This window comes from Dama dama, chromosome 22 (assembly GCF_033118175.1).
Source record: "Dama dama isolate Ldn47 chromosome 22, ASM3311817v1, whole genome shotgun sequence".
NCBI lineage: Eukaryota > Metazoa > Chordata > Mammalia > Artiodactyla > Cervidae > Dama > Dama dama.
Genome location: NC_083702.1, coordinates 24671378 through 24683437, shown reverse-complemented (window position 1 = coordinate 24683437; position 12060 = coordinate 24671378). Strand labels below are relative to the sequence as shown.

At 41.7% G+C, this 12060-nt stretch overlaps 1 protein-coding gene across 3 annotated transcripts in view; it reads left to right on the top strand.

The window, feature by feature from the left end:
• Positions 1 to 12060, top strand: part of GUCY2C (guanylate cyclase 2C) — a 63854-nt gene that overhangs the window by 33611 nt on the left and 18183 nt on the right. For all 3 annotated transcript variants that reach the window (XM_061125055.1, XM_061125057.1, XM_061125056.1), the window contains 7 exons: positions 1876 to 1938; positions 2564 to 2635; positions 3101 to 3205; positions 6435 to 6521; positions 7704 to 7836; positions 10441 to 10578; positions 11821 to 11909. In XM_061125055.1, coding sequence (XP_060981038.1) covers positions 1876 to 1938; positions 2564 to 2635; positions 3101 to 3205; positions 6435 to 6521; positions 7704 to 7836; positions 10441 to 10578; positions 11821 to 11909 — 687 coding nt within the window. The remainder of the gene's footprint in view (positions 1 to 1875; positions 1939 to 2563; positions 2636 to 3100; positions 3206 to 6434; positions 6522 to 7703; positions 7837 to 10440; positions 10579 to 11820; positions 11910 to 12060) is intronic.

Sequence of the window (12060 nt, the reverse complement as noted above, 5' to 3'; positions counted from 1 at the left end):
TGACCCCAGGCTGGGCTCCCACATGGTTCACTTCTGCCCAGGTCCCGCCACGGCTCCACCCCTCACAAGCCTCCCCCACCGCCTCAGAACCCTGTACTGCACTTGGTTCTTTTGAGTTAAGCCTAAAACATCGTGTTGCTGTGTGTTTTGTTAAAATGTAAATACTCCTAGGAGTATAACCCGTCTACCCCTTGTTGGATATGACAGAATTTTTATGAGTTAATTCATCATTAGCCGCTCACCTGGCTAAGAATGAGGTCTTTGGGACAAGTTGCCATGAGGAGGAAGCTTAGAAGTGATTCAGAGCATGGGGAGTTGTTATGCCGAGCTACAGACCAGCTGGGGAGCAGGCGACCAGGGATTCGCTGTAAGAAAAGGTTTTCTGGTGCTGAGAATCAGACAGGACCGGAAGAAGACCCATGGGGGTCTACCAGAGTCAGCGAGAGGGGAAAATGCCACGTGACCGGATAGGCGCTGGTTTGAGCTCTGGGTAAGGAAGCAAGACTCAGGGGCGAGATGAAGAAGAAGGTATCCCAGGTTAGAATGGAGAGTGTCAGCAAACCAAGGCAGCCAGAGGGAGAGATGTCAGCAAAGCCCGAGGGGAGGGCGGCAGACAGAAAATAATGATAAAGATGCAGAGGACTCATTTGAGGATAAAACACCTTTGCTTGTAAGAAAGTACAAGCACCACCTTGGTCTCATTTGATCCCCAGGTATCCCTGTAAGTTAGGATTGCCCAGATAAGGGACTGAAGTTCAAGTGGTTTAAATGACGCAATCAAGGTTTGAGAGGATGAAAAGAACACTAGCCGAGAAATCACACTCAGGTTCCGTACATTCTCAGGTGACACGTAACCCTTTGTACCTGACAGATAAAATGAGAAACAGGAGAAGGGGAGACCAGTGACGTTTATTAATCTGCGCTGTGCCAGGCGTCATGCATGGAATTGGATATTACTTATTTCACTCACATTTTCAAAAATGTCCCTACGAGGTAGCTTTTAACCAATGAAATACATCACAGGTTTTAATAAGAATTGAATGGAAAGATGCAATGGTTCACAATCTTTTCTGCCTTTCGAGTAGCAGACCAAGAGCCGTCTCTAGCCTGCAAGGGTGTGTGTGTGTGTGTGTGTGTGTGTGTGTTGTGTTTCGGTCAATATTTAACTTCTTTTAAAATTAATTACTGGGATTTCCCTGATGGTTCAGGGGCTAAGACTTCGAGCTTCCAATGCAGGGGGCCCAGGTTCAATCTCTGGTCAGAGAACTAAATCCCACATGCTGCAACTAAGACCCAGCGCCACCAAATAAATAAATGAATATATTTTTAATTAATTATCAAATACACAAATCTTGGAATAGAAAAATCCACATTACTGGCTTCTTTTGACAAACCAGATGATCTCACAACTCCAGGCTGAACCCCAAGCTGATGTGGCTGCCTCCTTAAGCCCCAGCAAGGTGTCCTCACTTGCACTGCTACTTGGGCCTTGAGGCATGAGTTCACAGCTCAGATGCCAAGCATGATTCCCTGAGAGCGTCTGTCCATAGCTACAGGCAGTGGTTCCCAATAGTCTGGGGGGGCTGGGTGGGAAGGAAGCAAAGGAAGTCTCTGGCTGAAATAGGCCACAAGAAGAAGCGGGGAGAAAACCCAGAGTTAAGTGTGCGGCTGGTGGATACTTGGAAAGAAGATACCATTGGAGGGGGGAGGTGAGCATGAGCGGGGACACTGGACAATTATAACAGTTTTTCTGAGCCTGCCTGGCATGCTGTGAACTAACTGCAGTAGACACAGGCAGAGTTTCTCAGCCTTTGGCCGGCAGGTGGGGAGCCAAGACCTGGAGCCTCTGGAATAATTAGCTTGTCCTTGTGCCAGATCGATGATGACAAGAGGCGAGACACAATCCAGAGACTGCGGCAGTGCAAATACGACAAAAAGGTGACTGGTCTCCTCTGCTGTTCTGAACTCTCCATCAGGGATGTGTGCCGGGCCTTCTGACTCACCGTGGCCGCAGCTCTGATGTCGGTGGGGTGACGGCCCGGGTCCCGGGGCTGACCCAAGGGGTGTTCTTGGAGCCTTTCACAGGGCTGGGCAGGGCTCTCCTTTACCGCTTACAATATTCCCAAGTCCTGAGTATACTGAAGAAGAAATAAAATTTTTAAGAGGGGGAGAGTGTAGGAAGGAAAAATAACGGATTCAGAGCAGTCCAGGCAACCCTGTATTGTATTTTGAATCATTGCAGTGGGGATGTGACAATCCCATAGCAGCGTTTTATATCTTCCGTCCTTCCTTCTTTCCTTCCTTTCTCTCCTCCTTCCTCCTTCCCTCCCTTCTTTCCTTCCTTCCTTCCTCCTTTTTTCACTTAGTCATTTTAAAGACACACTCTCATATGAGCCTGCCACATCCCAGGCACTTGCCACCAGGGATATAAACAGCAGTAAAGGGATGTTACCGCTTTCAAGAGCTTACAGTAGTGTGGGAAGATAGTCATGTCAGCAGATGATTATAACATGCATATAGCGGTCATGCGACACGATCTCCTTAATTCAATTGATCTTTGCAGCGAGTGATTCTAAAGGATCTCAAGCACAATGATGGCAATTTCACTGAGAAACAGAAGATCGAATTGAACAAGGTATGCTTACTTAAGACCTTTAAGTGAGAAATGACCTTACTCCGTTTTCCCCAAGCATTGAGGTCCCTGATGGAGCAAGATGTTATTAGGGAGTCCTGACAGAGAAGCCTATAGACCAAGGAATGGGTGACCATACTTCTTGTTGAAAATTCTCCCCCCAAATTTTGTCAAAGATGTTTGATGGTACAGAACATGCTGGCATGTCCTAGAAAGTGGTCCTGATGTGATGGGAGAGTAGTCAAAGGTTTGTTGTATTCAGGTCTTCTTGCTGACAAGAGAAAGGCCATGAGGTCAGATTAATGCCAAGTGCAGAAGAAGATGCACTGATGATTCATTGTATCAGGAGCAGTAGAATATCTTCCCAGAGATCTGAGACATGGCACGTTTTATTAGTATATTATTAGTTTTTTATCAGGTGCTCTTTTCTGGCTGAGCTGCTTTGTAAATGAGTGTGTTATGTTTTAGTTGCTTCAGATTGACTATTACAACCTAACCAAGTTCTACGGCACGGTGAAGCTTGATTCCACGATCTTTGGGGTGATTGAGTACTGCGAGAGAGGATCCCTCCGGGTAAGGAACCAGAATCATTTCCAATTTCCTAACCAGCCAACCATGTGCAAAAAAAAAAAAAAATGTGTAGTAGAAATTTTAAATGCTCACTCAGTGAAATAATAACAGCAGAGAGTTATCAGGAAAAGTGTATGGGCCCATATGCTTATCAAACTAGATCACTCAGATTTTGTCCATTTATCCCTATTATATCTTTATAAGTGAAAGTGAAAGTCACTCAGTCGTGTCCACCTCTTTGGGACCCCATGGACTGTAGTCTGCCAGGCTCCTCTGTCCATAGAATTCTCCAGGCCAGAATACTGGAGTGGGTAGCTGTTCCCTTCTCCAGGGGATCTTCCCAACCCAGGGATTGAACCCAGGTCTCTCACACTGCAGGTGAATTATTTACCAGCTGAGCTACCAGGGAAGCCCAGGAATACTGGAGTGAGTAGCCTATCCCTTCTCCAGGGCATCTTCTTGACCCAGGAATTGAACTGGGGTCCCCTGCATTGCAGGCGGATTCTTTACCAGCTAAGCTAACTAGCTAAAAAATATTTAGGAGTGTAGACTTGAAAAAACAAAGAACAAATGTGGAAATGTGGAAAAGTGATTGCCCTCCATTCATTTTATTTTACTTGCATATTTGCTTTTGTATTAAGAGAAAACTGGATGGTTATTAGAAAAAAGTGTAGATTTTAAAATGTATGTATGGCATAAACTCAAATGTATCCTCAAGGAAAAAAAATCATAGCCCTAAATGCTGTTCTGTCTTTAAAAAATAATCTAAGAAAAAAAATAATAAATAAAAGCAAAAAATATATAAATATTTTTTATTTATATAGGCAAAAAAAGGCAAAAAAATATATAAAAGGTAAAAAGAAGGCAAGAAAATAAATAAATAAAAAAGGCTAAATAAATAAATAAATAAGTATTATCTCCATGGAACTGGAAAAAAAAAAAAATCTAAGTATTCAGTGAAAAGTTTAGAATAACTATGGCCTAAAGGAAAGGAAACCACAATTAAATTATTATAAAACTCATAAAATTTTAAAGTGCATTCTTGAGTTATTTTTAAAAAACTATAAAATATACAAGCCTCTTATACTTCTAATTAAATCTTTAAAGCAACCATAAAAATAAAATGAAAATAAAAAAGCTGTGAAAAAGATGCTTTCAATTATGAAAGAATATATCATGACTATTAAATTATAAAGTCTAAAAAAGGGAAAAATTTCAGAAACAATATAATTATGAAAACTTGACTGAAGAAGTAAAAACTTAAGGAAGTCAATAATGGTAGAAGACATTAACATTTCCATTACAAAGAAAACCAGATTCAGTTTAATTTTTCTAAACTTCAATGAATAATTCTCACTGTCTATAAACACTGTTCTAAAGTTAAAGAAAAACATGAACATCTTCTAAATTCATTTAACATTCAACAAGGCTAGCATAAAGTTGATATTAAAATGTAATTAAAGACTACTGTCATTTATCAATATAAATAGAAAAATCATAAACGCAATACAGGTAACTCTAAGCCAAGTCATATATGAAAAGCATAATACAGTTAGATATGTTAGTTCTATGAATGGAAAAAATATTACTCTAATGCATCATATCAAAAGGTCTTTGGAGAAAGGCTATATAAGATCATTTTAATTGGTGCTGAAAATGTTCATTTAAATTGCTGCTGATACAATAAAATAAACACATTCCTAATAATAACAATTCAAGTCTTTCAAAATTAGAAATACTTTCCATAAAGGGCTAGACCATATCTGAATCATTTAGTTTCAATGTGACAAAAAATTTAGATACACCAGTAAGTGAAGATTATCACAGAGGACATTTTCATAGGGAGAAGAGATAATAAACAAATAAACAAAAGCCATATATCAGGTGCTAAGGGAAGAGTCTTTCTGCTCATAACTCCCCTCCCTTAAACTGATGGGTTACCCACTGCTTCAGCAACCTCATCTGAAACAACCAATGACTCTGGGCCCTTTGTTGGAGACTGCTGGTACACTACCTAAGCTAAAACTGGGCTTTTTCCCCAAACAAGAAACTGTTGTTAGGTTTTCAGTTAGGGTCCTGCTTAGAGTTTTACTGTGAAGAATTAGCTTAGTTTAACTACCCTATATCTTGATAGAACCATCACCACGTTAATACTGTGAGTTCAAAATTCTAGGCCATACAGTTCACACAAAAATTCAAGAGCTCTGTCTTAGTGACAGAGGACTTAATAAACGAACGGAACACCTAGAGAGCTCTTAAACCAATTGATGCAGTTGGTCTTCTAAGTAAAAATGGAAGCCATCTTTCTAAATTCCATATATATGCGTTAGTATACTGTATTGGTCTTTATCTTTCTGGCTTGCTTCACTCTGTATAATGGGCTCCAGTTTCATCCATCTCATTAGAACTGATTCAAATGAATTCTTTTTAATGGCTGAGTAATATTCCATGGTGTATATGTACCACAGCTTCCTTATCCATTCGTCTGCTGATGGACATCTAGGTTGCTTCCATGTCCTGGCTATTATAAACAGTGCCTCGATGAACATTGGGGTGCGTGTCTCTTTCAGATCTGGTTTCCTCAGTGTGTATGCCCAGAAGTGGGATTGCTGGGTCATATGGCAAAAACCACTACAATATTGTAAAGTAATTAGCCTCCAACTAATAAAAATAAATGGGAAAAAAAAAAAAAGGAAGCCTAGTGAAGGGATATCCTGATAGCAATTCCTTGTAGGAAAACACTAGTGTTATTTTTGATGACACAGAGCCTGCAGCCCAGGCACTTGTGAATCGGGCTCACCAGCCCCCTCTCCTGGCAGGTACCTGCTCATTCCTTTACCACTGTCTGGTGAAGAACCAGGATTTGGGATCTGTGGGCACCTCATGCTCATCTCCTTGTGATAAAGAACCACCTAGTGTTTCTTAGAGAGAAAAGAAACATATGTTCAAGAAAAACAAGACAATGAAGTTCCAGCTTGTTCCTGAGCCCAAAGACTCATGATTAGATCATTACTGGAACTTCCTTGGTAGTCTAATAGTTAATACTTACGCTTCTACCACACGGGGCATGGGTTCAATCCTTGGTTGGGCAGCTAAGATCCCACATGCCTTGGGGTGTGATCAAAATGTTAAAAAATAAAAAACAAAAGAAGATCATTATTTGCCTGTAAGAATCTCTCTACAGTGGCATCCTTTAGGCAATTCATCTTCCTTTTCTTTTTCTTCTGTTCAGGAAGTTTTAAATGACACAATTTCTTACCCTGATGGTACATTCATGGACTGGGAGTTTAAGATCTCTGTCTTGTATGACATTGCTAAGGTAAGAGACCCACAGACATGAAAGATATTTATGAAAGTTAAATCGGGAAAACGGACCTAGCCAGCTATCGCATCAGTTTCTTCGTCTGTAAAATGATAATGAAAGTATTACCTTGGAAAAAAAAAGAAAGTATTACCTGTGTCTTAGGGTTTTTGTGAAGATTTTATGAAACAACACATGGGCTTTGTATAAGGCCTGACAAGCAAGTATTCAATATGTATATTGACTTATTATTTTTATTATTAAATTCTTTCTTCACTGGGTTGCAGGCACACATTTTCATAGATTTGCTGGAAGTAAAAAAAAAAATCACATAAAGTTTCAGGGAAGATAACTGAATCTTCACCTCAATGTAAGAGAAAATATAAGGGCAGGCATTCATCTTGCATGAGGCAATAAAAAAATTTGGACATGTATATTTCCTAGACATGCTATGAAAAGGAAGTGGCTACCAGTAACTAGGGCCCTATTCAAGAATGAAGAAAAACCAGTCCCAAGAGTGAGCTATTTGATGCAGTCTTAAATCACCTTAATTTCTTAAATCGGAATCAGTTGGGGGAAAAAAGTGTAGTACAATATCTTACTTGCCTCAGTTCACTCCCAGGACCAAGGCTGGTAACTAGTGTCTGCAGTACCAACCCCTCTGGCCACCAGGGGGAGACACAACAGCCAAAAAAGAACTTCCTCTTTCAAAACGGAATGAAACATTCTGTTTCAAAATAGATGGAAAGCAATTAGATTTCAAGAAATAATCTAGCCTAACTTCTCCCTTCAGGAAGGCAAAGCCTTATTATTCATATTATTTTCATATTCATATTGAGGTAGCAGAGAACCAGAGACATACGCAAGGTCACAAACTGAATAAGTGGTAAGCAAAAACACTTAAAAAGAAAAAATTAGGATCAATCTTTGCTTCATATTATCTACAACTCCTTAACCAGGGTCTTTAGACAGTTGCCTTCTACTGTGTCACCTAAATAACCTTCAAAACTGGATGCAGTACTTAGGCAAATGTTAGTGCTTTAACAATATTTTATAAGTTAATGGAGTTAAATTTAAAACTCGACAGTGATTCTGTCCACATGCCGAAATGATTTCACCAAGTCATCTCCTTCCTGAAAATGACAGAGCAGCTGAGGAGTGTCATATCTCTTTGTTTTCCTGTCATCTGAAAAACTACAGGGAATGTCCTATCTGCACTCCAGTAAGACAGAAGTCCACGGCCGTCTGAAATCGACCAACTGCGTGGTGGACAGTAGGATGGTGGTGAAGATCACCGATTTTGGCTGCAATTCCATTTTGCCTCCAAGAAAAGGTCTGTCATGAATGAAATTTTCACTAGTTTCCTACTTAAACATGTTTGTTTTTTTTTTTTTAATTTTTGCACAAGTCCATGTAAAGTGCTCAGGAAATGGTGATACTGACCAGAGAAAACACTTCCGTAAGAGGCAGTAGCTGGCTCATTCCCCAGCATTACCCCCTTCTCAGTGTTCAGCGTGTACCTGTCAAGTTGAACAGATCTCCTCTGTGGATTTCCTTCAGCTGTGTGTCCCTTGATTTAAGGGAGAAATCATGAAAGAGTTATTGGCTTGTGGAGGCAGGACTGTGAAAAAATACAGAAAGTTAGAGCCATAGGAGACCTTAGAAATCCCCTTATTGAACCCTCCTCTTTTATAGAAGACAGAACTAAAGCTCAGAGAGGCTAAGAGAATTGCCCAAAAAGATAGAGTATAAGACTGAAGCCCCTTTCCAAATTCTAGACATCATTCGTTTATCTGTGATAACGATCAGAAATGATGATGCTTAAAAAAAGCCTTATTGGTAAAATATATTCTTCAGGAGTGGTGATGAAGGTCAAAAAAAAGTGATCTGTAAAGTATCACGGGCTTTTCATGTTGACTGTTTGCCAGTCCTTTATTAGAACTCAGGGTTAAACAGCCTCAGAGGGCTAGGACTCATATATGACTCAAAATACAACTAAATTCCTCAAAAAGTAAATTCTACAATCCATTTAGTTTTCCATAATAGATTAAAAATTACAATCCTGCACCCACTTCTTTAGCTATGTCAAGGATGCTAAGACACTGGACTAAATCCGGTTAGTGCTTATTGAGAACCTACTGCGTGCCCAGGTTCATCATGGAGTGAGCAAATCCCCTTCATGAAATGACTCACCGCGACACAAAATCAGATGAATTGCGGATCCAAGCCTGCCCTCCTGAACATCCAGTTATATGAGCCTACCTGTGGGGTTGGTTACCTGAAATCTTATTATAAGTAGATTTACTTCCCTGTCCTACAAGCCCAACCATTAGGATCCATTGTTAATGAATCACAAGCCACATAAATTCACAAGACATAAATCTGAAAAGGCAGTGAACACACGGATGGAAAGCCAAATGGGGAAAGAGTGCTTTATTATAAACATCTCACTATACCTAAACACACAAATCTGTTGATTTATTTAATTGAAACTGCTGAAGGTAGAAATCTCAAGAAGTCTACAGGAAGCTAGGTGATCCTGGAAAACTCCCAAGGAATGTTGGAGAATAATTAATTGCATGCCCCCATTATTATAAATAAGGTATGTAATGGGGGTCCCAAGCCCAAGTGACTACAGGAGCCAGACACAGGAGTGCTTCACTCTTGAAATGAACTTGATGGGAAGCACTAGTAATAGCACGCACACTAGTAAAATGTGAGTAAATCGTATGCTTTTTTTTTTTTTTTTTAAAGAATACCACAGGAACCAAAGAAAGCACATCTGTGTAATAACTGACCTCATGGCTGCTACTGTATCACATCTGGAAACTATCAGTGACTGTCTCTCTGTTTAAATGTGCTGTCCTCATTTTCTTTTAGTAAAAATACTGTTGTGGGTTGCCATTCACTTCTCCAGGGGATCTTTCCTACCCAGGGATTGAACCCGTGTCTCCTGCATTGCCGGCAGATTCATTACCGTCTGAGGCACTTGGAAAGCCCACTATTTCCTTTTAGTAAATATACATATATGGCAATTCCCTGGTGGCTCAGTCAGTAAAGAATTCACCTGCAATGTAGGAGACTCAGGTTCGATCCCCTGAAGAAGGGAATGGCTAGCCACTCCAGTACTCTTGGCTGGAGAATCCCATGGACAGAGGAGCCTGGGGTGCTACAGTCCATTGCATTGCAAAAGCGTCAGACATGACTTAGGGACTAAACCACCACCACCAAACATATATATAGTAAATATATTTATATTTACTAAAAGAAATATGTTTTGTATTACATAAAATTTGTAAATATATATTTATTAAGTATTTATATATATGTAGTGTTTTATGTGGACTTCCCAGGTGGCTTAGTGATAAAGAATCTGCCTGCAATGCAAGAGACCTGGGTTTGATTCCTGGGTCAGGAAGATCCCCTGGACAAGGAAATGGCAACCCACGCCAGTATTCTTGCCTGGGCGAGCCCAGGACAGCAGAGCCTGGTGGGCAGCAGTCCATGGGGTCACAGAGTCAGACGTGACAGAGCATGCACACAATGTTTTATGTTACATAAAATACATAAATATATAATTTTAAAGTGTTTATAAAGGCTTTCATAGCTTTATGCTGCATGTTCCATAAACTATTAAATCCTCAGTCTCTTACATTCTACTGAATTCACCCCACAAATATTTACTGAGCATTCCCTGTACCCAGGCGCTGTTCTAGGTAGACCTTGAGGGTTTTCAGGACTATGACCCAGGCAGTTTTAGGGAAGGCATGACATGTTTCCTCACCCAGATCCTGGCATTACCTAGTCAGCTGGGAAGGCAAGTGTGTGTTCTGCCCCCATCGCCAGCATGAGCGTGGTGGAGGGACTTGAAGAGCGTGTCGGGGATCTCTGGGCGGCTCACCCCCTCAACCTCACAGTCTCAATGCTGAACACACAGACTTGTGGACGGCCCCGGAGCATCTCCGCGTAGCCAGCGTTTCACAGAAAGGAGACGTGTACAGCTACGGCATCATCGCCCAGGAGATCATCCAGCGGAGAGAAACCTTCTACACGCTCAGCTGTCGGGACCAGAAAGGTGAGGACCTTCTCTGGGAGCCGGCAGGAATTCTAGGCTGACCGAGACCCCGAGGTTTCTGTGACCACGTCTTAGTCCCCTTGTCAGCGAGAGCAGTGTCACTCCCGCGCTCCTCACTGCACAGGGCGGTTGGAGGGATTCAATGACAGTATGAATGTCAGAGGGCTCTGAAAAGCGTAGGCCAGTGCCCTACTGCCAGCCGCCCGCACTGTCAGCATTATTGAGTTAAAGGGCTGTGCCGTAAAATTTCCTGCTTTCCTTCTGATTCCATTAAGAGATATGCGTCTTTAACACCTGAACTAGATCACTAACAGGCCCACATACATCCTTGAGGTCTCACTAAGAGAATATCTCTTAGTAGTTTTGTCACATGTCCTCTCTTTATGTGTGTTGGGGGGGCATTGTTGCGGTTGTTCAGTGGCTGTCGTGTCTGACTCTTTGTGACTCCCATGGACTGCAGCACGCCAAGCCTTCCCCATCCTCCACTGTCTCCCGGAGTTTGCTCAAGTTCATGACGACTGAGTCGGTGATGCTATCCATCTCATGTGTGTGTGTGTGGCGGGGGGCGGGGGGGGGGTAGCATAGTTTATTAAATTTTAGAAAGTTGATTTAGAGATTATATTGACTCCCCATGGAATACTAAACTTGACTATTCTTTTATTATTAAATTTTGTATTGGGGTATAGCCGATTAACAATGTTGTGATAGTTTCAGGTGGAGAGCAAAGTGACTAAGCCATACATATGCATGTATTCATTCTCTCCCAGACTCCCCTCCCATCCAGGCTGCCATAAAACATTGCGCAGAGTTCTCTGTGATCTACAGTAGGTCCTTGTTGGGGGGACATGTTTCATTCCGTTCATCCAATTCTCGATTTACTGGGTACTTACTGTGTACCAGCTCTTGCCAGTATGAAGGATGAAGGTAGCTGAAGGGTGTAGGGAGGACAGGCTAGCATCTCGGTCAGAGGAAACCTCCCTAAGACAGTGGTCTTTGAGTTAAGCTTAAAGGGTTTGTAGCTATAACTGAAGTACTTCCTGGGTGTAAGAGGCCTAAGACCTCTTCCCCTGGTGGCTCATCCATTCATTCACATCTGTTTGTTGAGTGCTAGCCTAGGCTCTGCCACACTCCCACCGGCTCCCCATCCAGGGTCCGGGAACCCATTCAGAGTCTGGAGGCTGCTGCTAAAATTTCTTCACACTGCATTCTTTCTTGTAATTCGAATGGTTCTCGTCCCATCAGAGAAGATTTTCAGAGTGGAGAATTCCAACGGAGTGAAACCCTTCCGCCCCGATCTGTTCCTGGAAACAGCAGAGGAAAAAGAGCTGGAAGTGAGTATGTCTCCCGCAGGAGTTTCTTTGGGGCTGCAGCAGCAAAGGAGCACAAACTCGGTGGATGAACACCAAGGAAATATATCCACTTACAGTCCTGGAGGCCAGAAGTCTGAAATGAGTTGTCAGAGGCCATGCCTCCTCCAGAGGC